The 26,784-nt window shown below is 35.8% G+C and overlaps 1 protein-coding gene across 1 annotated transcript in view; it reads left to right on the forward strand.

The window, feature by feature from the left end:
• PARN (poly(A)-specific ribonuclease) overlaps positions 1–26,784 on the forward strand; it is a 200,475-nt gene that overhangs the window by 127,994 nt on the left and 45,697 nt on the right. The window contains exon 22 of the mRNA XM_074196422.1: positions 5,108–5,297. Within this exon, the coding sequence (XP_074052523.1) occupies positions 5,108–5,297 (190 nt within the window). The remainder of the gene's footprint in view (positions 1–5,107; positions 5,298–26,784) is intronic.

Raw genomic sequence — 26,784 nt, forward strand, 5'->3', positions numbered from 1 at the left:
ATGCCCTTGACAATAACAGGGAATTTTTGAGATGTAATAGGTTTTGGGGGGAAGATACAAAGCTCTGTTTTAGACATATTGAATATGGGATGAATAATTCACTCATCCAATACATGGTTAGTGCTGTGGAATTAGAGCTCAGGAGAGAGAATAGGGCTAGACATATAGATGATAATTGTGACAAGATCACATAGAATTCTCATATCAATATTAATATTTCTTATTACTAAGAAAATCAGAGTCCAAAAGGAAATTGTAGCTCAATGGAATAATGCCACTTTAGTCCTTTTTAGAGATTATTCAGGAAAAACCATTTCATGGAACTCATTGCTCTCAGTATTTTTGATAAGTGCAAATCACTAGTTTTATATGCTGAAAGGGACAAAAAAAACCCTTTTGTGTAAAGAAAACTAATAAAAATCAGAAGGATTAAGAAAAAAATGTTAAGATAAACTGATTTTTCTGAAGACCAAATTAGAGGACCTCCCCTTTTGCTGACAGCATGTCTTTGAAAGTTTAAAAGTGACTGAGCTAATGATAGCTGTTGGGCATTGTGATCCATTAGCTCATTTGCCTGTGACTGTTCTTTTTAAGTTTACAAATGGGGGGGAAATTAACTTCATAGCAATTTTGTAGTATCCTCTGTTTAAGGAAAAAATACTCAAGTAATGTAAAAATTTATTTTCTTATTTAGCAGACTACTTATTTAGAACTGTCAGTATTTAAATAGGCAAAAGAATGTATAGAATTAATAAACAAATATCATGAAATGAGATTAGAAAATTGTAACTTTTATCATAAACATCTAACTTGCCTATATATTTATATATGTAAATAAATACATCTCATTATGTATGCTTATTTAAATATATGCATATTACATTTTTGAATTAGGTATATAACAAAAGAGATGGTTAAATATTATTTCTGTACAGGGCATAAATTTGGAAATTATATATATATATATATTATATTCTCACAAGGTGTTTTTTATATAACATTTAAATTTAGGTTTAACTGATATTATAACATTATTGATTTGTTGTTCCCAGTATTTTGCCAGAGTCATTAGTTGAAGATAAAAAACATTTTGTCTTTCTATGGTTGAGTGATTCAGAGGGAATGTGAATAATATGTCTGTTTAATCTAATAATGGTTGAAGGAAGGGGAAATAGTATTTTTAAATAGGCAGTGTTTATAGTGACTTAAACATATATTTTTTCTTAAGTTTCTGAAAGTTTACTATACATCCCAAGAATCTACCATCATTTCTATTTCAAGTGACAATTTAAGGAGCTATTAATCTATCATAAACCTCATTTTCACACACACACAATTATATGTAATATGAGAGAAACCATTGCCAAGTCTTCATCAAATGAATTAGATGCTTTTCAAACCATGTAGAATCTTCTTTAAAGGAACTTGATCATCTGCCTCAAATGTTGACCAAATACCTGTATATTGCCACAAAGTTGAGAGCTGAAAATGACCTGGTCCTAACTAGGTGGAGTTAAGTTCATTTTAAGACCTTTCAAAGCAGATACTACTCTCTACCATATTTCTGACTGAAGGAATCGATTTTACCATCATTGTTCATTAAAGGCAGCCCTTTCTGGGGATAGGGCTTGTATTGGAAAATTTGAAAGGGGTGACTTTTGTGTATGTAGCCCCTGATACTGTAAAACACCAGATAGATCATCAAGCTAACAATTTACTTTGGTGTTCTTATAAAATATATAGTCTTTAAGACATATTCTTTGTGTTCATATGAGTTAGAGATTGTAAAAGAATTCTCTTGAAAATGTGTATATATCAGTTAGGTATAGACCTAGTTAAGTCAGTCATCTCAGAATACTGCAATATTCCTTATTGTCTTTTTGATGAAGTTCATATGCCTTTTCCTGGTGTTTAAGGTCCTTCACAGTCTGGAACCATCTTACTTTTCTAGCTTTGTCTTATGCCCTACTTTTTAGTCTGACCTGTACCAAAACTGAATTACTTTCATATGTGACTGATTCTTTTCCACATCCATACCTCTGCTTAGAGCATTCCTTATTTGGATCTTGAATGTCTCTTTTCCTCCCACTCCTATTCTTATCTGTCCTTTTTAAAGTCCATTTCAATTACTAGTACCTTCTTGATCCCCTAAATCAGTAATAAATTTCTCTTTATGGATCTTAAATAACTTGTTTAGGGCTCCTCTCACAAAATTTAATGTATTATTTTGTACTGTAATTATTTGTCCCAGTGTTATATATCCTCCTTCAAAACTCCAGTCAGCTTGTTAGCAGTGACCATGTCTTAAACTAAACTTTTTCTCATCTTTTGTGATGCTCTGCACAAAATTGTTAAGTAAAAAAATATTTGTTGAATTTGGATTTGAAATATTTTAGGTGGTATTGATGGATGGTAAGAGCTCCATGTGATATGGAGTTTTTCCATTAGTGAGTAGGTGAGTCCATGACCATTTAATTGATAGTTCATACATAATTTCATTAGAAATTGAAAATGATGCTAGATGTTGATAAAGTTTACTGAGATTATAGAATTAATGGTGTGGACTTTCTGTGGAAGTTTCATAAGTAATTAAATCTATTTCAGAGGTCTGTAGACTGAAAGGGAGAATGATCCTTATTTAGTGAGAAAAGCTTGATAAAATCCCTATTCCAGCATTATTGATTCATAGCCCATATCGTTTATAGAATTTTTGTTTGTCAGTAAAGACACTATCATAATATAAGTCTTTTTAGCTATTTTATTTTTAATCTAAGGTTCAGTTTATACTGTTCATGTTAAAAGTTGGACTATGAAGTACTTGTTAGATTTTTAAGATAAAAAGCAATAAAATTATTTTTAAGATAAGAAATTTAACTTATAAAAATGTAATCATTTTAGAAAATAATTGACATGCAAATAGAAGACATGGACAAATGAGAGGAAATAGCAGACTTTTGTAACATAAAGGGAAGAGTCTCTAGTGATTTCCAAAAAACAGTTTTTGAGAAATATTACTGAGAGGTGGTCTTGAATCATTTCATCAACTAATTTAAAAGGTTAGAATGTGACTGACCATTCTCCAGTATACTCTTAAACAGTCAGTTTGGAAGCAAAGGAGGACACCAGTTGACAGCCAATTTATTTTGCTGATTCATCCATTAGGGTGATGACTTTTGGCCAGAGCTTGGCTTGCAGATTAAAGGCTGTGAGCTGCAAAGCTGCTGGGACTTGAAGGAATGTTGGTAAATTGTTGCTCTGTGAAGGCCAGAAGTGAAAGTGTGCCATTCTTCCCTTTCTCTCCATCACACTTATTCTTTTTAAATGATCCTAATACTCCATATGTTGAGACAAATCCCTTCTCTGTAGAGAGGCAATTGTTTGTTGTGTGTGGTCCAGATAGTCAAGAGCTAAATTATTGGGAATAATAACACTTAATAAGAGATCAGCTTGACTCATTAATGGGCCTATTATCATTTTTGTCATTTTGTAAAATATTGACTCAAACTACTTTATTTTTCTCTACATCCAGAATTAAAATTAATCTTGAGAAAAAGATTGTTGCCAGCATGGTCCTTTTTCAGAGACACTTGCAAAAGTAAGCCTGCTGAGTTAAGTAAGGAGACTAAAAGGGAAAAAAAAAATTCAGGAAGTTTTCTTTTGCCAAGGTACAACCTGAAAGGCATAATGATTGTAGAATCCATGATTTCTCATCGCTTTGAGGAAATTAACCTTTTTGTAATATCTAGAATATATATTTTAAGTATATTTTGGTGTAATTAAATTCTAATTTGGAAACCAGTCAATTGGAAAAAAAATTAATAACATTCATTAGAGAATAACATTTTTAAGAGAAGACAAGATACTAAGTTTGATATGAATAGTTTTCCATTTACTTTTGGTTACTGCAATAGTCTGTCTAATGATTATTTTTAAATGTTTTTTTCTCCTTTAGAATATCACAGCTGGTTTTAACACATATGTTTTAGTAATTTGCTGTCCTATTTGGAAACTTCAATGTGCAAAAACTTTAAGAATTTGAGATTTTAGTTTAGAGTGTGTTCCAAATACATTTGATAAGTACAGCATATCTTTGCTAATTTGAACAAGTGGATGAAAGCTTGAACAACTCCTAGTGAAGACAAATTCTTGATAATTCCTTCTGCTCTTCCTCCTATAGTGCTTTTTGAACTGCTTGGACACCAGGACAAGGAGAGGCTTTTATTTTCTCACCTCTGAAAAAGATTTTTAGGCACTGGTAGTATAGAAATATGCAGGAAGGCAGTAATTAGATGGTACCTATCAGCCAGGAGATCTTTGATTCCTTTTCTCTCACAGCTCCACAATATCCTGTTCAACAGAGACGCCATGAAGAAAAAAATGACCATACAGTGTCTGGTAAAGCCAGAGCATAACTGTTGCCCATGAAGTCTATGAGCTGTTGAAAGAATGAAGAAAGAATTGTATGATAACAAAGGGAGGGCATATACAATTAGTATAAATCTTTCAGTTTGTCCAGTTCAGGGTAGTTGGATTTTATTTTGTTTGATCCAGGAAAGGAGGAGGGAAACAAGCATTTATTTGCCTTTTTTTTTTTTTTTTGCAAGGCAGTTGGATTAAGTGACTTGCCCAAAGTCACACATCTAGGTAATTATTAAGTATTAGAGACTGGATTTGAACTTAGGACCTCCTGACTCCAGGGCCAGTGCTCTATCTACTATACCACCTTGCTGCCTCGAAACATGCATTTATTTAAGGCCTGCCATGTGCCAGGTATCAGACTAAGCATTTTAAAACTAAGATCTCATTTGATCCTCACAATACTCTTGAGAGGTAGGAATATCATTATCCCCATTTACAATTAGGGAAACTGAGACAGACCACAGACAACATCTGAGACCAGATTTGAGTATAGATCTTCCTGGTTCCAAGAGCTGCACTCTATCCACTGTGCCACCTTGCAGAGGCTATGTTAGCTTTTACTATGAGGTTTTACACTTTTCAAACTAATAACATTTTCTGTTTTCTTCGTATATTTGGAACATTGATAGAGATAATACTTCAGGATAAATTAAACAACTTTTATGTAAAGACATTTTTTTTTTTGTAGCTGTCAATACCAGCAAGTATGCAGAAAGTTATCGGATCCAGACTTATGCTGAGTATGTTGAAAAAAAACATGTGGATAAACAGAACAAGAGAAAATGGACAGAAAATAGTTGGAAGGAAGTTGAAAGAAAGCGGTTAAAAACTCAGTGTACATCATATATCCCACAGAGTCGGTATTTCTATGTTAACAGGTAAGAGATATTTGGTAAAAGACACCTAGTAAATCTTGACGTAAATTTAAATTGTTAATTATTGGTATTGGATGAAAGAGGTAAAATCCCAAACTATTTTTACACTTCTCATCAATCATAGAAATAGTGTATACTTCAATGTGAAAATCTATTTTTTTTTTACTTTTTTCTGAGCATGTAGATCAATAGAGGATTAAAATATCTGTAAGCTTCTCAGAGCCTTCTGCCCTACTTGTTGTCTTATGACTGTGCCTAATAGAACAATGTAGATCTGAAGGCAGAAATAGTTGGTCATTTCTGGTTATGAGGTAGGGACTTGAATTTGATACTTGTTATTGTTTTGTATTTCCTTCTCCTTTCCATATACTGAATTGCTTCTTAGAGTTATAAGCAAGATGCTAGATTGGAGACTTTCTTCCACAGCTTTGGTAGGAAATGTATCAATCTGGATTTGTTCTCAGACTCCTCATAGTAAAGGTGTTTAAAATTAGACTTGAAATAATCATAAAAGAATATAGTTATTTTTCACAGAGTTAGTAAGAGACTTTTATTTTGGTGTTCTCTGTGCTCTTTGAGTTTCTGTTAACCATTCTGAGAGTTTAATTTTTTAAAAAGGATCATATTCTGGGGCGGTTAGGTGGCACAGTGGATAAAGCACCGGCCCTGGAGTCAGGAGTACCTGGGTTCAAATCCAGTCTCAGACCCTTAATAATTACCTAGCTGTGTGTCCTTGGGCAAGCCACTTAACCCCATTTGCCTTGCAAAAACCTAACAAAAAAAGGGGGGGATCATATTCTAAAGTACATTAGTGTGAGACTGTATTACTGCAGTATGAATAGACATTACACTAACTATGGAATGGAGGAACTTAAAAAGTTTATAACAAGTTATGATTTATTTTTATTTATTCAGTTTTTGCAAGGTAGTATTAAGTGTCAGATTTGAACTCAGGTTCTCCTGACTCTAGGGACTGTGCTCTATCCACTAGCTGCCCCACCAGTTGTGATTTAAAAAGTTACTCAGTTTTCCATGGACTATATGGTTGACAAACTAATAGCTGCAGATGTGACTCACTTTAAATTACACATAGAGAATTGACTTTAGATCTTGGCTAGATTTGCTCATGTCAGCTTTGCCTTTGCTGTTATCAGCTAATATTACTAATTTAGAAAGATTTCCATCTTTTCTCTTGTTTGTATCTCTATTTTTGGTCGCTTGTATCGTCTTTCAGTAATAGAATCGGTGTTCAAAATTAAACAGTGATCTATACTTGACAACTGGAAAAATATAGGGCTTATTATATTGTGGGGAAACTGACTAGGAAGTAAATTTGTCTGAATAAGAAAAAAAACATTTTGTTCAGAAGCACCCTAAAATCCAAATGCAGATAAACAATTTATATAGAAAATATTTTCTATAAAATAGAATGTGGGTAAAGTAATGAAATTAGTTACATTTTATAACTAGAGGAAATAGTTTTCCAAAGCCATTTTGGTATTTAAAAACATTTGGGTTACTTAAAATATGTATTATTTGGCTCTTGATTTAGTTCTGATTTAATTAGGCTACCCATAAATACTTCCTTGGTATATTTCTTTGTTTCTAACCTTTCTTGTTTTCTGTCTTGTAAACCTGAAGTTGTAAAACTTCTTGGAAAATTGAAAAACTCCTGGATGTTACTAATTATATGAAGCATTTACTAATTCATTTATCAAAGTTATTTGCATTGGATTAGTGGTTTTCTAAAGTAACTGTAATTTGCCATTGAATATGGGTAAAGTCTCATTACAAAGTTAATTATTTCCAAGTCTCATAGAAAAATAAATAATGCTTTATTGAGCTGGTTACAATAAATAGTCCTATGAAATATGTGCTTTCTTTGAACCCCATTCATTTAAAGTCTCCATTTACTGTATGTATATGTGTATGTTGTGCATCTTTTTATTTACTGTTTGCAGATTTCTTCAGTCTCCAGACCTCATGTTCCTTATCTAATAAAGTAAAATGGTTGGACTATGATATCTTGTAGCTCTAAGCCCATGAATCAAATTAAATTATTCAACTCTTCTCAGCATTTATCACTTTAGCATTCCAGTCATCAAAAAAAAAAAAAACAAAAGCCCACCTGAACTCTGAGACTGCTGGGAAAAATAATATAACTCAGGAACCCAGAAAGTGTTTAGAGAGACAGCCAGACACTCACATAGAAACTCACAAACACATACACACTCACTCCTACTTGTTTTGTCTACTGATTTGAAACATTTTTGCATGTTAATTTGCTGCAGAGACAGTATAGTGTGGTAGTAAGAGCATTGGATTTGGAATTAGTGGACCTAGGATAGAGTTCTGGGTTTGATAGTGATCCTATAAGATCCTGGACCATTTTCTTCACTTCAGAGCTTCAGTTTTCTTTTATAAATTAGGATGAAGATAGTTATAGTATCTCCACTGAATAATTGTGAGAACATAGACCAAGTATATGATTTTTTAACACATTCTGTTCAATAATTGTGTGTGTTTGTGTGTGTATGCATGCACACATGCACATATATTTATGAAATTCATGTGCAGGTCTGTGTGAAATTTCCTAATGAGAAGTCCAGGGAGTTATATTAGAAAAGATTTGGAAAAACTAGCTTTCAGAATTGAAACTGCATTATAAACACACCTGCATCACACGCACACACACGCACACACACAATTTTAAATCCAGTTGAAAGTGTGATATATTCAGGTTTGTTTAAAATCTTAAATTTATTGATGACATTATTTCAGTTTTCTTTTTAGTGATTAATATACTAACTGAAAAGGATCTGTGGTGTTTTTTAACTTGGTATTTTTCCTATTCATACCACCTTCTTTCTAATTACAAATTCTTTCTATCCAAATTAGCATAATCTGTATCTTTTGATAGACATAACTTCTCTATGCCATTTGCCTTCAGTTTTCCCCGCACTATATTTAAATAATTAATTTTATTTTTCCAGAGATTGGGAGTGATTTTTTTCCTTATATGTCACAGGATGTAACTTTATTTGCTTGTTTGAAATCTTTGTCTATAGAGATAAGTAGTTATTCTTTCTTTTTAATCTTCAGTTTTATGAGTTTAACAACATTTATTAAATTAGTCTTATTTTTTTCCTTCCTCCTAAACTTATAAATTTGGGAGCAAAGAAATCTTTACTCTTTCTTTTCCCAATCTCCCTCCCTCCTTTTTTAGACCCCTTTCCTCTTCATTTCTCCCTCCCTGCAAGTCTCAGCTAATGTCCTACCTTCTTTTCTGGATCCACCTTATTACTTACCCTCTGTGAGATTATCTCCAGATTGTCTTGTCTATGTCTTTTATGTCCACAATTGTTTGTATATTGTCTCTCTTGTTAGATTGTAGGCTCCTTGAGAGAAGGGACTCTTTTTTTGCCCTCTTCTGTATCCCCCCCCCAACTTAAAATAGTGTCTGCCACAAGGAGAAGCTTCATGAAGCACTCTTGGGATGGCATAAATGAGGTGTGTGCCTCTACCCATTGCCACCTTCCATTTCTCCTTAGGAACATCTTGGGAATAACCCTTGGGGGAATTGGTGAATTAGATATGTTGGCCCCAAAAATAGAGTGAATATGTACTCATCTGGCTCTCATCTGCTTCTTTTTAGCTGTCTTAGATATTTACAAAACAGGAAGTTAAGAAAGTGAATCAGGAGACCTGGTTCATGTTAAGATTCTCTATTCATTCTTTCAACAAGCATTTATTAAACATTTATTTTCTGCCAGGTGCTTGGGATACAAAATAGACAAAACAAAAATAGATCTCATCCTTAAGAAAGTTACATTCTCTTGGGAGAAGCAATATGTACCCATCTAAGTAGGTATATCATGCATACAAAAGCAATGCAAAGTAATTTTAGGTGGAGGCAACTGGGAATCAAAAAAGACCTTATGTAGAGGGTGGCACTAGAGCTACACTTGGAAGAATACTAGAGATTTAGAGAAGTTGAGATGATGTTGGGGGACATTCCACACATGGAAGCAGCTAATTGCAGAGATGTGGATTGCTTAAATCTGAGGAATATAAAGAAAGGCAAAACAGATTCTGTCCTCAAGTAGTTTATATTCTAATAGGAATGAAATGTGTAAATAAATTAAGGGTTTTCCCAATAGTCCAGGTGAGAAGAGATGAAACTTCAAACTAGTATGATGTCTCTGAGTGGAAAACAGGATGTCTTGCCTCAACTTATTTCCAGGCCACCATTCCCATATGAAATGGTTTCAAGACTCTTCAGCATCCTGGTTTCCTTTCTCTAGACAGAAGACTAGGAGCTAATGATGTCTGGCATCAGATGTCCAGGCAAGAGATGTATATTTGGAAGTCATCCATATAGCATTTGTAGTGAATAAGCCCTCTAAGAAAGAGACAGTCTAGTAGTTGTAATAAAGGCTACTGGGATCTTGGTGAGTCATTTCATCTCTGTAATTTCCAAGGTCCTTCCCCTCCCTACTGGTCTGAGTCACATTCTGATTCTCTTTATGTCTTTTAACTCTTTCTCCCACCTTGAACAATTCCTCCAATCCTTCAAACCTTTCCTAGGTTATTTAATATAAACTTCAGTTCTGACTTAGATATAACAAAGTATGGATCGATTTTCTGCTACTTGTGCTAACTTTGGCCTAATAATTAAAACCAAGAAAACGCAGGTGCTCCATCAGCCTGCACCATACCATCCATATGTGGAAACATCAATTATAGCAAATGGAGAAGTTTTGAAAACTCTGGACACTTACCCTTGGCAGTGTTTGTCCAAGGGAGTTTACATTGACAATAAGGTTGACACATGCATTAATCTAGTTCAGAATTTGGGAGACTTTGAAAGAAATTTTGAGAGAGAAGAGGTGTTAGACTGACTACCAAACTGAAGATCTACAGAGCCGTTGTGCTGACCTCTGTGTTGTACACCTGTGAAACCCTGACAATCTATCAGCGTCATGTCAGAAAACCAAATTGCTTTCATTTAAATTGTCTTTGGAAGATTCTGAAGATCACCTGGCAGGAGAAGACATCAGACATTGAGGTCCTTTCTTGAACTGAACTGCTAAGCATTCCAATATTCCTACAGAGAGTGCAACTATGATGGGCTGGGCATGTTGTTAGGGTATCAGAAGTAGGGGGCGGCTAGGTGGTGCAGTGGCTAGAGCATTGGCCCTGGAGTCAGGAGTACCTGAATTCAAATCCAGCCTCAGACACTTAAGAATCACCTAGCTGTGTGGCCTTGGGCAAGCCACTTAACCCCCATTGCCTTGTAAAACCTTAAAAAAAAGTATCAGAAGTACACTTGCCAAGAAGGAGAACTCACACAGGGCAAGCATTCACAAGAAGTAATACTGAGATATCCTGAAAGTCTCTCTTAATTTTAGAAAGACTGCCCTGCATGGCATGCCTTCATCAATAAGGTTGCCATGCTCTGTGAGGAAGGCAGAACTGAAGCAACTCAAAGGAAAGGTGAGATAGGTAAGTTTAGAATAAACACTTCAGATGTTCCCATGGACTATTTGTGCCCAACTTGTGGTAGAGCATTCTGAGCTCGTATTGGTCTGTTCAACCACAGTCAGACACACTATAATTTATCTTTAGTAATGTCATTTTGATTTTCTTTGATAAAGAAGGACAAGAACCAACCAACTAATACTGACTTCCAGTTTATTTGTTTTTGTTTTTATTTTGTTTTTGCAAGGCAGTGGGGTTAAGTGACTTGCCCAAGGTTACACACTAGGTAATTATTATCTGAGACTGAATTTGAACTTAGATCTTCCTGACTAAAGGGTCACTTCGCTGCCTAGCTGCCCCTGTGACTTTCAGTTTAACAAACCAATAAAATATCTCCACATCTATCAGTCAGTCAGTAAAACTTAAATGTGTTCTAGGTGTTTTAGTCAGGTGTTGTGCTAAGTCCTGAGATTACCAAAAAAGGCCTTCAAAGAGTTCAGTCTGATATGAAGGAGGAAGGAGAATTTCAATTATGAGGAATACTGGGAAAAAAAGCTAAGAGATGGAATGTATTGTTGGCAGAAAAGTCCAGAGGCTAGTGTCAAGAATAGGAAAGTACAGGGTGAGGAGTAAGGTATAAGACTTGAAAAGTAGGAGAAAACTAGGTTATAAAAGACTGAATGCCAAACAGAACATTTTTGTATTTGATTCTAGAAGATACAGGGAGTCTCTGGAGTTTGACAAGAGACATGATTTCCTGTGCTTTCAGGAAATCACTTTAAGTGACTGAATGGAGGATGTATTGGAATGGGGAGAGACTTGAGGCGGACAGGCATATCAGCAAGTTTTCATAACAGTCCAGGTATGAAGAATGAGCACTTGCTTTTGAGTGATGGCAGTGTCAGAAGAAAAAAGAGGGTATATTTAAGAGATTTTACCTCTCTGGAGATGAAATTCTGGAAGCCACCAGAATTATTTGAGGGGAAAGGATGTTATGATTAGAAAGTCACTCTTTGATTATTATTGTTATTTTTTTTTTTGGCTAGGCAAATGGGGTTAAGTGACTTGCCCAAGGACACACAGCTAGGTGATTCTTAAGTGTCTGAGGCCGGATTTGAACTCAGGTACTCCTGACTCCAGGGCCGGTGCTCTATCCACTGCACCACCTAGCCGCCCCCAGAAAGTCACTCTTGAGGCTGAATGGAAGATGAATGTAAGAAAAGACTTCAAGGAGAGTATCCAATCATCAGACATGAAATATGCCATTAAACACATGAAGTATGAAGTGAAAGAGAGAGATATAGACGAGATGTTGTGAAGGTAGAAGAAATTCTTAGCAACAGATTGCATTTGGAGAGTGAATGTGAGAGGGGAATCAAGAGATACACCAAAATTATAAGCCTACATGACTCAGAATGATGGTGCCCTTGACCTTATTAAGTCATTGTTGGGGGAAAAAAGAAGGCTTTGGTGGAAAATGAATTATGTTTTAGACATACTAAATTGAAGTGACATTGGATATCCACTTTGAAATGCATAAGAGGCAATTATTGATATGAAGCTGATTCTGAGGGAAAAGGAACTCAGAGAGGATAGTGTCCAGAAAAAAGAAGGTGATAAAGTTTCAAAAATTGCAGAGATGAAGAAGGTTGAGAATTGAAAAGGGCATAAGATTTAGGATTTAAGAGATCATTGGTAACTTTGGAGAAAGCATTTCAGTTTAACGATGTGGACTGGGAAGCCAAATTGCATAGCATTTAGAATTTAGTGAGAGTTAAGGAAATGGAGACAATGAATATGGTTAACTTTCTTGAGGAATTTATCTGAGATGAGAGGAGAGACATAAGATGAAAACTAACAGGCATGCTCAGATCAAATGAAGTTTTCCAAAAAACAGAGGCATGGGCATGTTTATAGCATGAAGGCATCCAGTAGATAAAGAGAGATTGAAAGTAAGTGATACAGTGGGGATGAGAAAGGGGATTGTCTCTTGGGGAAGATCAGATGGAATCAGGAGAATGTATGTAAGGACTTACTTTGGCAAGAGCAAAGACTGTCTCTTTATGTAATATGGAAAGACATATATATAGCGAGTGAGATGAGAAGGGAAGAAGAGGAAACTTTTGGCAAATGACCTGAGTTTTTTTCAATGAATTATAAAGTGAAACCTTAAACTAAAGAGAATGGAGGGAGGGATAGACAGAGACTTGGAAAGGAATGAAAATTACATTGCTGAAGGAAGCAATATATACACATGAAAGTAGATTTACAAAATACCAAGAAAATACATACCAAGTGATTTCAGAGGGGGGTCCCAACAGTCAGAATAGTCACTTTGGTGAAGAGTTAATGTAGAGGTAGAAAGCAAAACAAGGCAGAAGGATTCCTCTCAAACTCCATTAAGCAGCACATAAATAGGAGCAAAAGCAAAAGATAATGGGAGTAATCTAAGATTTGGGTTTGACAATGTCAAGGGACTCATGTAGAGAGCATAGTGTCAAATTGAACCCTACTCAACAAGAGATTAAGAGAGATAAAAAAAAGAAAGAAAAAGAAAAATTTGAAAAAGAGAGAGAGAGATAAGAATGAGAGGAGAGTGCAGCCAGTACAGTGGTGATTGTCTTAGAAAGAACTGATTAAAGAGATTAAGGTCACAGAAAACATGAACAGAGTTTAGGGGTTATAAGATAGAGGGGGGGGGGGAAGAATGATAAAAGCTTATGGTCAGTAAAAAATAGTTATGATTTCACTGTAGCCACTTTTTAGATGATGACAGTTTCAGGTGTTTGTCACTCGATATTATTTTACTTCAATTAATTTGTACAGCTGTAATTCAGTTAGCAAGCTCCTTTTGTCCTTAGATTGTGGTAAAAATGAAAAATCAAGGCAGGTATTGAAACGGATACTTTATATAAATATATTTATAGCTGCAGTTCTTTCCCTAAAAAGAAAATGATAAAAGGGGATATTAAGAAATATTTTTATATAAATATTTTGTTTTCCAATTATATACAATAGTAGTTTCTACCTATCATTTTTGTAAGGTTTTGAATTTTAGTTTTCCCCCAATCTCGCTTCCTCCTCCCAACCCCCACAGAAGGCAGTCTAATAGTCTTTACGTTTTTTCCATACTATGCATTGATCAAAATTGAATGTGTTGAGAGAGAAATCATATACTTAAGAAAAAACAAAATATAAGAGATAGTAAGATTACATAAGATAACTTTTTTTTTAATTAGGGATAATAGTCTTTGGTCTTTGTTCAAATTTCACAATTCTTTCTCTGGATACAGATGGTATACTTCATCACAGATACATCAAAATTGTCCCTGATTGTCACTGATGAAATGAGCAAGTCCATTAAGATTGATCATCAACCCCATATTGCTGTTATGGTGTACAGTGTTCTTCTGGTTCTGCTCATCTCACTCAGCATCACTTCATGCAAGTGTTTCCAAGCTTATATCACACAATTTGTTCAGCCGTTGCCCAATTTGATGGACATTCATTCGATTTCCAATTCTTTGGTATAGACAGGGCTGCTATGAATATTTTTGTACAAATGATGTTTTTACCCTTTTTTCATGATCTCTTCAGGGTATAGATCCAGTAGAGGTATTGCTGGATCATGGGGTATGCACGGACAGCTAGATGGCGCAGTGGATAGAGCACCAGCAGTGGCATCAGGAGGATCTGAGTTCACATCCAGCCTCAAGCCACATAACCCCATTGCCTTGCAAAAAAAAATCAAAAAAAAAAAAAAACAAAGGGTATGCATTTTTATTGCTCTTTGGTCATAACTCCAAATTGTTCTCCAGAAAGGTTGGTTCAGTTCACAGTTCCACCAGCATTTTATTAGTTTCCCACATTTCCCACATCCCTTCCAACATGGATCATTGTCCTTTTTGGTCATATTGGCCAACCTGAGAGGTGTGACGGTTCCTCAGAGATGCTTTAAATTTGCATTTCTCTAATCAGGAATGATTTAGAGTGATTTTGCATAATGCCTATAGATAGCTTTGATTTCCTCGTTTGCAAATTGCCTTTGCATATCAGCTTTGACCAAATTTGTCAATTGAAGTATGGCTTGTTGGGGTTTTTTAAATAATTTTGCATCAGTTCTCAATTTTTTTTTTTTTAGAAATGAGTCCTTTGCCAGAAACACTAGTTGTAAAAATTGTTTCCCAATTTACTACATTTCTTTTGAACTTGATTACGGTAATCAAAATTTTCCTGTTTGTTTCCTTGGTCATAAACTAATCTCCTTTCCAGAGATCTGACAGGTAAACTATTCTTTGTTCTCCTAGTTTGCTTATAATATTGTCTTTAATATCTAAATCCTGCACCCATTTTGATTTTATCTTGGTATTATAAGGTGTGAGATGTTGTTGTAATCCAAGTTTCTGCCATACTAACTTCCAATTTTTCTAGCCGTTTTTATCAGTTTCTATCCCAGAAGTTGGACTCTGGGTTTATCAAACAGCTGATTACTATAATTATTTCCTGCTGTCTCTTTTGCACTCAGTCTATTCCACTGATCCACCACTCTATTTCTTAGCCAGTACCAGACAATCCTGGTACTTTATAGTATGCTTTAAAATATAATTTTAGATCCGGTAAGGCTAAGCTACCTTCTTTTGCACTTTTTTCATTTAATCCCTTTATACTCTTGACTTTTTGTTTCTCCATATGAATTTAGTTACAAATTTTTTGTAGCTCATTAAAATAATTTTTTGGAAGTTTGATTGGTTTGGCACTAAATAAGTAATTTAATTTAGGTAGAGTTGTCATTTTTATTATATTAACTCAGCCTATCCATGAGCAGTTGACATTTGCCCAGTTATTTAAATCTGATATTATTTGTGTGAAAAGTGTTTTAGAGTTGTTTTCATAGTTTTTGAGTCTGCCTTGACAGGTAGACTCCCAAGTATTTTGTGTTATCTGAAATTATTTTAAATGGTATTTTTCCTTCTCACTCTTGCTGCTCTATTTTGCTAATAATATATATAGAAATACTGAGGATTTGTGTGGGTTTATTTTATATCCTGAGACTTTGCTAAAGTTGGTAATTGTTTCCAGTAGTTTTTTAGATGATCTTTTAGTGTTCTCTAGGTATACAATCATGTTATCTACAAGAGTGAGAATTTTGTTTCTTCCTTCCCAATTGTAATTCCTTCAATTTCTTTGTCTTTTCTTATTGCTAAAGCTAATATTTCTTTTTTTTTGTACTTAAAGATTTTATTTATTTTGAGTTTTACAATTTTTCCCCTAATCTTACTTCCCTCCCCCCACCCCCTATAGAAGGCAATTTGTCATTCTTTACATTGTTTCCATGGTATACATTGATCCAAATTGGTGATGAGAGAGAAATCATATCCTTTTTTTTTATTTATGTTTTTTAGGTTTTTGCAAGGCAAATGGGGTTAAATGGCTTGCCCAAGGCCACACAGCTAGGTAATTATTGAGTGTATGAGATGGATTTGAACCCAGGTACTCCTGACTTCAGGGCCAGTGCTCTATCCACTACGCCACCTAGCTGCCCCAACCATATCCTTAAGGAAGAAAGAAAGCTAAGAGATATCAAGATCAGACAATAAGATATCAGGGTTTTTTTCCTAAATTAAAGGTAATAGTCTTTGGTCTTTGTTCAAACTCCACAGTTCTTTCTCTGGCTACAGATGTTATTCTCCATTGCAGACAGCCCCAAATTGTCCCTGATTGTTGCACTGATGGAATGAGTGACTCCATCAAGGTTGATCATCCACCCCCATGTTGTAAAGCTAACATTTCTAATACAATATTGAATAGTAGTGGTGATAACAGGCATTCTTGTTTCATCCTGATCTTATTGGGAATGCTTCTAGCTTATCCCCATTGCACATAATGCTGATTGATGGTTTCAGATAGAAACTGCTTATCATTCTAAGGAACAATCCATTCATTCCTACACTTTCTAGTGTTTTTAGTAGGAATGGCTATTTTTCTGTCAGACTTTTTCAGCATCCTTGTCTTCAAGGTAAAATTCAGTGGACCCCGCTTTCTTCTGGGCTTTCTTCTCTTTCCTAGGACCTATTATTGGGGGAGAGGCTGGTTCACAGACCTTTGATGTTCAAATCCCTAGAGGCTTAGCTCACTGGTTTAGAAACTCCCAAGTAGGCCAGACAGTAAGGGGTGCCAGATGCTTAATCTATTTAATCCTCTATCAGCACTGAGGAGAGATCTGCACCCATAGTTGAGCCTGGGTGTGTAGGGAAATGTTACTGTGTTTTTTCTGGGAAGAGTCACTTTCTCCCACAGGAAGGGGGCGGGGGGGAACTCAACTAGAAAATAGACTCAAGGCCCCGGTCCTTTCATCCAGCAATACCACTACTGGGTCTATACCCTGAAGAGATGATGAAAAAGGGCAAAAGCATCCTTGTACAGAAATATTCCTAGCAGGGGCAGCTAGGTGGCACAGTGGATAGAGCACCAGCCCTGGAGTCAGGAGTACCTGGGTTCAAATCTGGCTTCAGACACATAATAATTACCTAGCTGTGTGGCCTTGGGCAAGCCACTTAACCCCATTGCCTTGCCAAAACTAAAATATATATATTCTAGCAGCCCTGTTTATGGTGGCAAAGAATTGAAATCAAGTAAATGTCCTTCATTTGGGGAATGGCTTAGCAAACTGTGGTATATATATATGTCATGAAACACTATTGTTCTATTAGAAACCAGAAGGGACGGGAATTCAGGGAAGCCTGGAGGAATTTGCATGAACTGATGCTGAGTGAGATGAGCAGAACCAGAAAAAACATTGTACACCCTAACAGCAACATGGGGGCGATGAGCAACCTTGATGGACTCGCTCATTCCATCAGTGCAATAATCTAGGACAATTTAGGGCTGTCTGCAATGGAGAATACCATCTGTTTCCAAAGAAAGAACTGTGGAGTTTGAACAAAGACCAAGAACTATTAACTTTAATTTAGGAAAAAACCTGATATCTTATTGTCTGATCTTGCTATCTCTTATACTTTATGTTCCTTCCTTAAGGATATGATTTCTCTCTCATCACATTCAATTTGGATCAATGTATACCATAGAAATAATGTAAAGACTGACAAATTGCCTTCTGTGGGGGCTGGGGAGAGGGAAGTAAGACTAGGGGAAACATTTTAAAACTCAAAATAAATAAAATCTTTAAGTTCAAATAAAATAATTGTCAAAAAAACAAAATAGAAAAAAAAGAGGCTTGGTTCATATTAGTTCTGGGAAAGGGAAAGCCAGGGGCAGCTTGGTTGCTCAGTGGATAGAGCACCAACCCTGGAGTCAGAAGGACCTGAGTTCACATCTGACCTCAGACACTTAATAATTGCCTAGCTGTGTGACCCTGGGCAAGTCACTTAACCCCATTTTCTTGCAAAAAAAAAGTGAAAAAAAAGCCTAGCTTCTGTCTGCCATCTTGGCTGGAAGTGAAAAATTAATTTTTTTTAATGATATACATTCAGATAAAGATTTGCATGCCATTTCAATGAAAATAAAAGTTTTATTTCCTGATATGGCAGAACATCCTTATAATAAGCAGAGAAAGGGCTAAAAAAATAAGCAGATTGTACTTGGTTATCTGTCACCTTGAATACAAGACATCATGTACACTAATAAAAGATAGGGGAAGGCATCTAGATGGCTCAGTGGATAGAGAATCAACCCTAGATTCAGAAAGTCTTGTTCAGATTTGATGTCAGAACTTTATACTTGCTTACTGTGTGACCCTGGGCACAATTGTTTCACATAAAAAAAAATATCAAGGCAGCTAGGTGATGCACCAGCCCTGGACCAGACACTTAATAATTAATCAACTGTGTGGTGTTGGGCAAGCCACTTAACCCTATTGCCTTGCAAAATAACCCCCTAAAAAAGTAAAAACAAAAAGATAAGGGTACTTATGTTTTTAATTAAAAAATGGTATAGTGAAAATCAAGGAGGAAGGCAGAAATTCCTTTCAAATAATCTAGATTCTCCTGAAATATTAAAAGTAAAGGCATAAGTTCCATTCAAATGTCTGTAAATGTTTAAATGTGACCAATTTATTAAATGTACTGTAGCAACTAAACTAGAATATTTAAATTCTGAACCCAAAGACCAGCCTAATGTTTCAAATCTCATGAATTCTTTCTTTCTTTTTTCGATTTTTGTAAGGCAAATGGGGTTAAGTGGCTTGCCCAAGGCCACACAGCTAGGTAATTATTAAATGTCTGAGGCTGCATTTGAACTCAGGTACTCCAGACTCCAGGGCCGGTGCTCTATCCACTGTGCACCTAGCCGCTCCAAAATCTCATGAATTCTTGTAGAGACCAGGTGTTCTACAGCTACCACAAGGTTCATATTTAATATACAATGTCTCAAAAGTCTAAATGCATTTGAAAACTTTTGATAGTTTAAAACTGCACTAAAGATTGTAGCATATTTTTTCCCCTTTTTTGGGGGGGGGCTACATGGCTAATGTGGAAATACGTTTTGCATAACTTCACATGTATAATGGATATCATTGCTTTCTTAGTGGTAGGGAACAAGTTATATGGAGGAAGAAAATTTGAAACTCAAAACTTCATTTATTTACTTTTGGAAATTTAGAATGTATATGATAAATTTGAAGTCTGGAGCTTTATATACTTCTATTTTTATACATATGTGAATATGATATGTGTATATATGTAAATGTTTATACATCTGTACATGTACAGTGTCAAATAATTAATAGAGTTCTGGCTATAGATACAGAATAATCTTGAATTTAAGTCTTCCTTCATACCTTTGTGATCCTTGGCAAGCCACTTAAACTCCTAAGGTCCTAGTCAATACTTTAAAATTTTAAATTACAGAAGAGTTGCATTGATAGAAGGAGTTTCCTCACCGGGACCTCCCTACATGAAAGAAGTTACAGATCTGGAGCAAAAATTTTCCTCCTTCAAGTGTGTTATCTTTCTATAACAAATGGTGTTGTGAAGGAAATGTGTCAAAATAGCCATGCTTCTAATGCATCACAGTGTTGTCTTAGCCCTTGTTGGAAAGAAGGCCCCAGGTTTCCAGAGACCAATATATTGATTATGAATCAATAACTTGTTAACTAAACATAACTTGTTAATGTGATACTGGTAGATATTAATAGGAGCTTGACATATAAAAGTTAGAAAGTATCTTTCTGCTTTGTTCACCATTGGTCAGAATCTTAATAGTGTGCAGTACTTGTACCTGCATTTTAAGATGTGTGGAGGGATCTGGAGTAGGTCCAAAGAAGACCAACTTGATTTAAAAAAGGGAAATAGACCCTATAGGAAAAGCATTTGATCTATTTAGCTTGAAGCAAAAGAGACAAGGGGAAAAGGCAAGAAAGGGACTTAATTACTTTCAAAAGTTCTGAGGAGTGCCTTCCATTTTCACAGAAGACTGGGCAAGAGGAAACAGGTTTCAAATGTATAAACGTAGTTTTTGCTTATACATAAGAAAAGACTTAAAAAAACTATTAAGAATGATGAAACACTGGAACCAAGTTATTTTAAAGAGTTATTGTCTTAAAGAGAGGAAATAGATCCCATCTTTCTTTCATTGTTCAAGCAATCATCTGGAGGTTCAAGATTGAAATAAATAATCTCTTAAGAGCAATGAGTTTCAATGAACTTAGAAAAGAAAAAAAATTTTAGTCTTATAAAAGCTTACCAAACTGTAAAATTTCACAAATTCTTCCCACTCTTGCTAGAGATATAAATGCATTTGGGAAGCCTGAATAAATGCAGAGCTGGTCTATAACCTGTGCTTTCAATTTTTGTGATTAATTTTGCTTCCCTGTAGCCTGATTTCTTTTATGTCCAATCTAATTATTTTAAGGCCTTAGTCTTTTGAGCCTTGCTAATTTGTGTGACCCTATTAGCTAATACCTTAGGGTTCCTGTTTTCTAGGAAATATAAATCCCATTAACAAATTGATTTTTCTGCTGTTGCATAATTTTAAGATCTCATATATAAAGTAATTTGCATTATAATTCATTTTGGGGGGTATTTTGCTTAATCTTTCTTTTTTTCCCAGAAATATTTGCATCAGATATGCCTATTTTTGACTAGTGGTATAGTGTTTTTGGTAAGTGTTCAGAAGTATAGTGGTCTTATTTTATCCAAAGAATCTGTAGGATTTTGAATCTGAAAAATATTAATTTTATGTACCTTATATTTATATAGTTTTTAAGGGTGGCTAGGTGGCGCAGTAGATAGAGCACCGGCCCTGGAGTCAGGAGTACCTGAGTTCAAATCTGGCCTCAGACAGTTAATAATTACCTAGCTGTATGGCCTTGGGCAAGCCACTTAACCCCATTTGCCTTGCAAAAATCTAAAAAATAAATAAATATATAATTTTTATGCTTAATGTAGTACTTTCACATTCATTATTTTGCTTGTTCTTTACAATAGCAATTTATGATGACTGTCATATTCCAGTTCAAGTAGCAAAAATGGAGAGAAATTATAAGTTGTCCAAAGATGCACAGCTAATTGCTAGCAAAACTGTGGATCTCATTATCTTTCCCCTCCAAACTATCCCCTCTTTTAGACCTCCCTCTTTCTGCCAAAGGCTTTGCTGCCTTTCATTCCTCCTGTCCAGGCAGTTGCCAGATCTTCGTAATTTTCCTTCCTCAATCTCCTTTTTTATTTACACAGCTACTCTCTTAGTCAGACACTCATTGCCTCTTACCTACATTATTGTAATAGCCTCTTGATTGGTCTCCCTACCTCAGACTCCTCTTCACTCTAGTCCACCCTCCATGTTCCTTTAAGTGTAGAACTTTGTGGCTCCTCTAGTCAGTGATTCCCTGTTGCCCTTAGACTCAAATATAAACCCCTCTGCTGTACCTTCTTTCATGTAGGGAGGTCCCAGTGAGGAAACTCCTATCAATGCAACTCTTAAGCAATTTACAATCTTTAATTGTTGACTAGGATACTAAGAGGTTTAAGTGGCTTGCCAAGGGTCACAGGTATGAAGGAAGACTTAACTCTGTTCTTTCTACATGCTCCATCTCCCATCTGTGAGCCTTTGTCCTGACTATCCCCCATTACTGGAATATACAGCCTTGTAGAATCTCTTCTTTCAATATACAACTCAAGTACCATCTTCTTACAAGATTTTTCTGGTCTCATAAAGTCCATTTTATTTAAGAAATTTGGTTTACTTGCATTTATTCAAGCATGATTCCTCCATGTTTTTCACACTTCTCTCCCCACCTCCTTTATAATCGGTTGCTAAGGCTCATCCATTCTACTTTTGCAAACATACCCCTTTCTCTGATACTGCTGCCACTCTTTGTGCAAGGTCTCGTCACCTCTGTACAGTAGCCACTGGTAGCCTTCCTCAAGTCTTTCTCCATTCCATTTCACTCTCCATTATACACTCTCACTCTCTCTCCCTCTCCCTCTCCCTCTCCCTCTCCCTCTCCCTCTCCCTCTCCCTCTCCCTCCCTCCCTCCCTCCCTCCCTCCCCCCCCCCTCAACTCTGTGACTGTTAGGTATTCAGCGCCTTTTATAATCTAGCCACTTCCCTTACCTTTCCAGTCTTCTTACGCCTCCCAGCTATTACTTGAGCCTGACACCCCATCTCTTGGCCAGGCATTTTTCTCTGACTACCTCACCCTATGCCTGAAATGCTCTCCCCCTTTTGGCTTACTGGGAAAATCCCAACTAAAATTTCATCTTTTTTCAGGAAGCCTTCTGGTATACAGCCTTCTCTCAGCTATTTCCTCATTACTTGTCTTCCTCAAAGGAAGGACTATCCATTGTGCTTAGTAACACGGTGCCTAACACATTAGGCCCTTAATAATTCCACTTCTAAAATTATTGAATTTGTGTCCTCAGCTTCTTTTAGATGAGTTGCATTTCTTTTCCTGCTAGATGATTTGGATTTTAGAAGAGTTGCATTCTTTTTCCAGTTGGTTGATTTTATTTATTGAAATTACATTCTTTTTCCAGTTAGTTATTTTTACTTTAAAGGAGTTGATTTCTCTAGTCAATTTTTCATAATTTTTCTGCATGATTCTCATCCCCCCCCCCCCCCATTGTTCTTCCTCTCTTCTTTGGTTTTAGTTCTTTTTTAAGCTCTGCTATGAGGTTTTGGATTGAGTCCAATTCATAGACTTCTTTGAGATATCCCATGTAGGAAATCTTTCTCTCCTTTCTTTTTCTGAGTTGGCATTTTTATTATCTATCCACATAGTAGCTTTCTATAGTTGATACTCTTTTAATTTTTTTGTTCATTTTGATTGTTTGAGCTCTGCTCCTGTGGTATAGAGAGGATAGACCCAAGCTTTTGGTGCTGAGACAGGGTCTGATCCCTGGCTTATTGTTGGCCAAGAGGTTGCCCGTACAGCCCAAGTGTTGCCTATGCAGTGTTGTGTTTTGCCCTGGTGTTCCCAGGGTTTAGACTTTGGGGTTGGGACCCTCCCTGCTGTCTTGTTATCTAGCTGCTGGACCTGGACTGCCCTGTGGCTGAAAGCCTCCTGCTGGCTCTCGATCACCTGCCTACCTAGGGTTTACATCCCTTTTTCCCCCAAAGAGACAATCCTTCATGATGTCTACAGTTGAAAACTTGTTTCCATCTTGTCTTTTTAAAATCTGTGTAGTGGCTTTATTTAATGTTGTATAGGGAAAAGGCTCTGGAGTATGCTGGCGTCCCGCACCATCTTGACCCTGCCTTCGTCCTCGGCTTCTTAACATAGTTGACCTACTATGTGTAAGAGGCCCTTCACAAATGCTTCTTGATTGAATGAGTTCCAGTTTTTGCTAAAAATTACTTTGTTTCTTTCAAAGATCTATGCAAATCTCATTCATTAACAATAAGAGACTTTTAAAAAATTTGTATCCTATGCCTTCTAGGAAAGATGTAGTCAAAGCTTTAGTGATACATTTTATATAAGCAATGTTAAATATCCATCCTCCTGTCCAATTGACTTGCAACTCTTTACCCCCATCACAATTTGACAATGAAAAGAAGGGATCAAAAACTGTGTTGTAAGTTATAGTTTTTCAGAAGAACCAATAAATATATGCAACATAAACTAGGACCTGATGAGTCTAAAATGCATTTTAATTCTGCATTTATCAACAAAAATGGAATTGTTAACAATACCAGTTAATCTTCCTAGCTGAAATGTTTCCAGGATATAATAAAAGCTAAGGGTTATTATTAAAAGTGTAAAACTTTTATACAGAGATTCTGTATTACTTCTGAAAAGGTCAATTCCTTCTCTCTGGCATCAATGATTGTATGAAAGATTGGGATTTGGTTTTCTGAACCATAATCTCAGATAGAGGAAGAATAGACTCTTGGCTTGTCATGAAATGTATTATGGGATCTGGAAAGAAAATACTTTGCTTTGCTGTGAATTTGCCAGTCTGACCAAGAGGACTTTATTTGTGGAGAAGAGCAGGAGTAAAGTGCCCAATTACTTCGATGTATCTCTGATCTCGATGTGGTTTCCACTTCTGGAGATGTAGATCACAGTCCCGCTGTTGTGCCTGCCTATCTTGTGTGACACTTGTACTCCCATTAGTTTGCCTCAGGTTTTACCCAATATGTGGAGGATTTTCTAACATTCTCTTCACATTTGAAGGATGCCAGTAGAATACATGGGCTGTCTATCTGTTGTTCTTCATTCTTGTCATCAAGATTATCACATTTTCTTTTCAAATCATACATTTCTTTGATAACATCTTTTTTACAACTTGTCCTATACAGTTTCTCATTTATACTGTGTTACATTCCGCTTATGATCACTGTGTGACTTTCCATTTCCCTTTGCAGGACTCTCAACTTTAATTCATTAGAGCCTGCAGTTTTCTATGTAATGACTTCATTTATTTAATTAATGGTGGCATAGTGGATGAAATGCTGGATCTTAAGTAAGACACAAATTCAAATTTGATGTTTTATACTTGCTAGTCTTGCGACCATGTATAAGTAATATAACCTCTGTCTGCTTCAGTATCTTCAAAGTAAGGATAATAATAATAATACCTATCTTTCAGGGTTATTGGGAAGATCAAATCAGATAATATTTGTAAAAAGTGCCTGGCACATAGTAGACATTATTTTAAAAATTTACTCTTTTCTCTCCTTTTCCTTCTTAAAGGTGCTCCAATTCATTCTCTTCCTGTTCAATTTTGAGCCAAATTTATTATCAGTTTACAGTGCCTAACCAAGATATAGTTATAGGAAGCAACCCTATTTTCATCAGATGCCTTCTCCATTGCTAATACTCCTTTATTTATTTATTTTTTTGGGGGGTGCAAGGCAAATGGGGTTAAGTGGCTTGCCCAAGGCCACATAGCTAGGCAATTACTAAGTGTCTGAGACCGGATCCTAACCCAGGCACTCCTGACTCCAGGGTCAGTGCCCCTACTCCTTTATTTTTAAAATTTTTATGATATGCCTATATCCTTTGTATTATCTGGACATTCACAAAAAGAAACATCTGGAAGACACCTCTCCTTCATATCATAATAAAATAAAAAGAGAAACACCCCACCCCCTCATCTAAATAAACAAATAAATAAGAGAAACCTCTCCAGATGTTCCTGTTTTCAAATGCCCAGATACTATAGAAGATAAAAGGTGTAGCCAAAAAATCAAAAATGGAGAGAGGAACATACAAGGAAATAATTGGGAAGTAACAATATTATGATCTCAAATATTTGTAATAGTTTGAATAATAACAATAGTAATAAAAGTGATCTCAAAATTTCTGTACAAGAAAGGAAACAAGATATCATTAGCTATTTTTGAGACTTGGTAAGGTATGATGGCTGGCTGGAAATATCAATTAAGTATTATATTATGTTCAAAAAGCTAAATTTTATAGGGACAGCAGAGTTGTGCTTTATGCCAAAAAGTTATATTCCTACATTGAAGTGAGTGAACTTGAAATGAGAAGTGTGGTAGGAAGTATTTGCATGAGGACAAAAGGAAAAAGAAATGGAAGTTCTCTGTGGAAAAAGAATCTATATCACGGTTGACAAACTATGCCACAGGAACTGGCCTGTTTGAGCTAAAAAATGGTTTTTACATGTTTAAGTGCCAATCTTTGTTTTTCTGTACAGAAATAGGTAGTGAGCTGGAGTTGTTTTATCTATATCAGAAACTTGGAAGAAAAGAGATTCATTGAGAATAGACAGCTGGTTAAGGATTGGGGTGGTCAAAGAGGAAAGAAATAAGTATTGACATAGCCCCTACTGGCAAAGTGCCTTACAAATGGTTTCTCATTTGATCCAGACCTAAATCTGGGAGGTTAAGTGCTATTATTTAACCCATTTTACAGTTACTGAAGAAATGGGGGCAAACAATTGAAGTGATTTGTCCACATCATACATCTAGCAAATATCTGAAACTAGACCTAAACCTGAGTCTCCCTGACTCTTGATTCAAGGCTCTATCTACTGTGCTACTACCTAATTGCTTTGTTTACTGGATATCTGGTGAAAGTCTGATATGCAAAACTCAAATTCTGTGATAAATTATTGGTTTGCTTTGCTAATAGTGGTATTAGGAAGTAGAGGGGAACTGTTACTGATCAACAGGGATAAAAATAAGTTAGTGAAGTAGTTTAATAAGAACTATAGGGGGAATCTTAGGATCTTCAAATTTGCTGTGGCCAAGGAAGAGAATAATCGGCATAGTTGCACATGTATCCTGGACTTTAGGAAAACAGATTTCATATTCATTGTAAATTTAGGCATAATTCCATGACCTGAAACTAAGACTTCCTTAAGAATGAATAATGATCGCTCTCAAGGCATCCTTGTGTGAGTGACATCGTCTTTAAACCCCAAGTGACAATCCCTGAAGCACCTTCGAGATGCCCAAGCAAGACAGGGCTACCTGGAAATCCAGTTATTTCCTCAAGATCATCCAACTTTTGGATGATTATCCAAAATGCTTCATTGTGGGAGCAGACAATGTGGGCTCCAAGTATATGCAGCAGATCCAGATGTCC

The sequence above is a fragment of the Macrotis lagotis genome, chromosome 8 (assembly GCF_037893015.1).
Source record: "Macrotis lagotis isolate mMagLag1 chromosome 8, bilby.v1.9.chrom.fasta, whole genome shotgun sequence".
NCBI classification, from domain to species: Eukaryota; Metazoa; Chordata; class Mammalia; order Peramelemorphia; family Peramelidae; genus Macrotis; species Macrotis lagotis.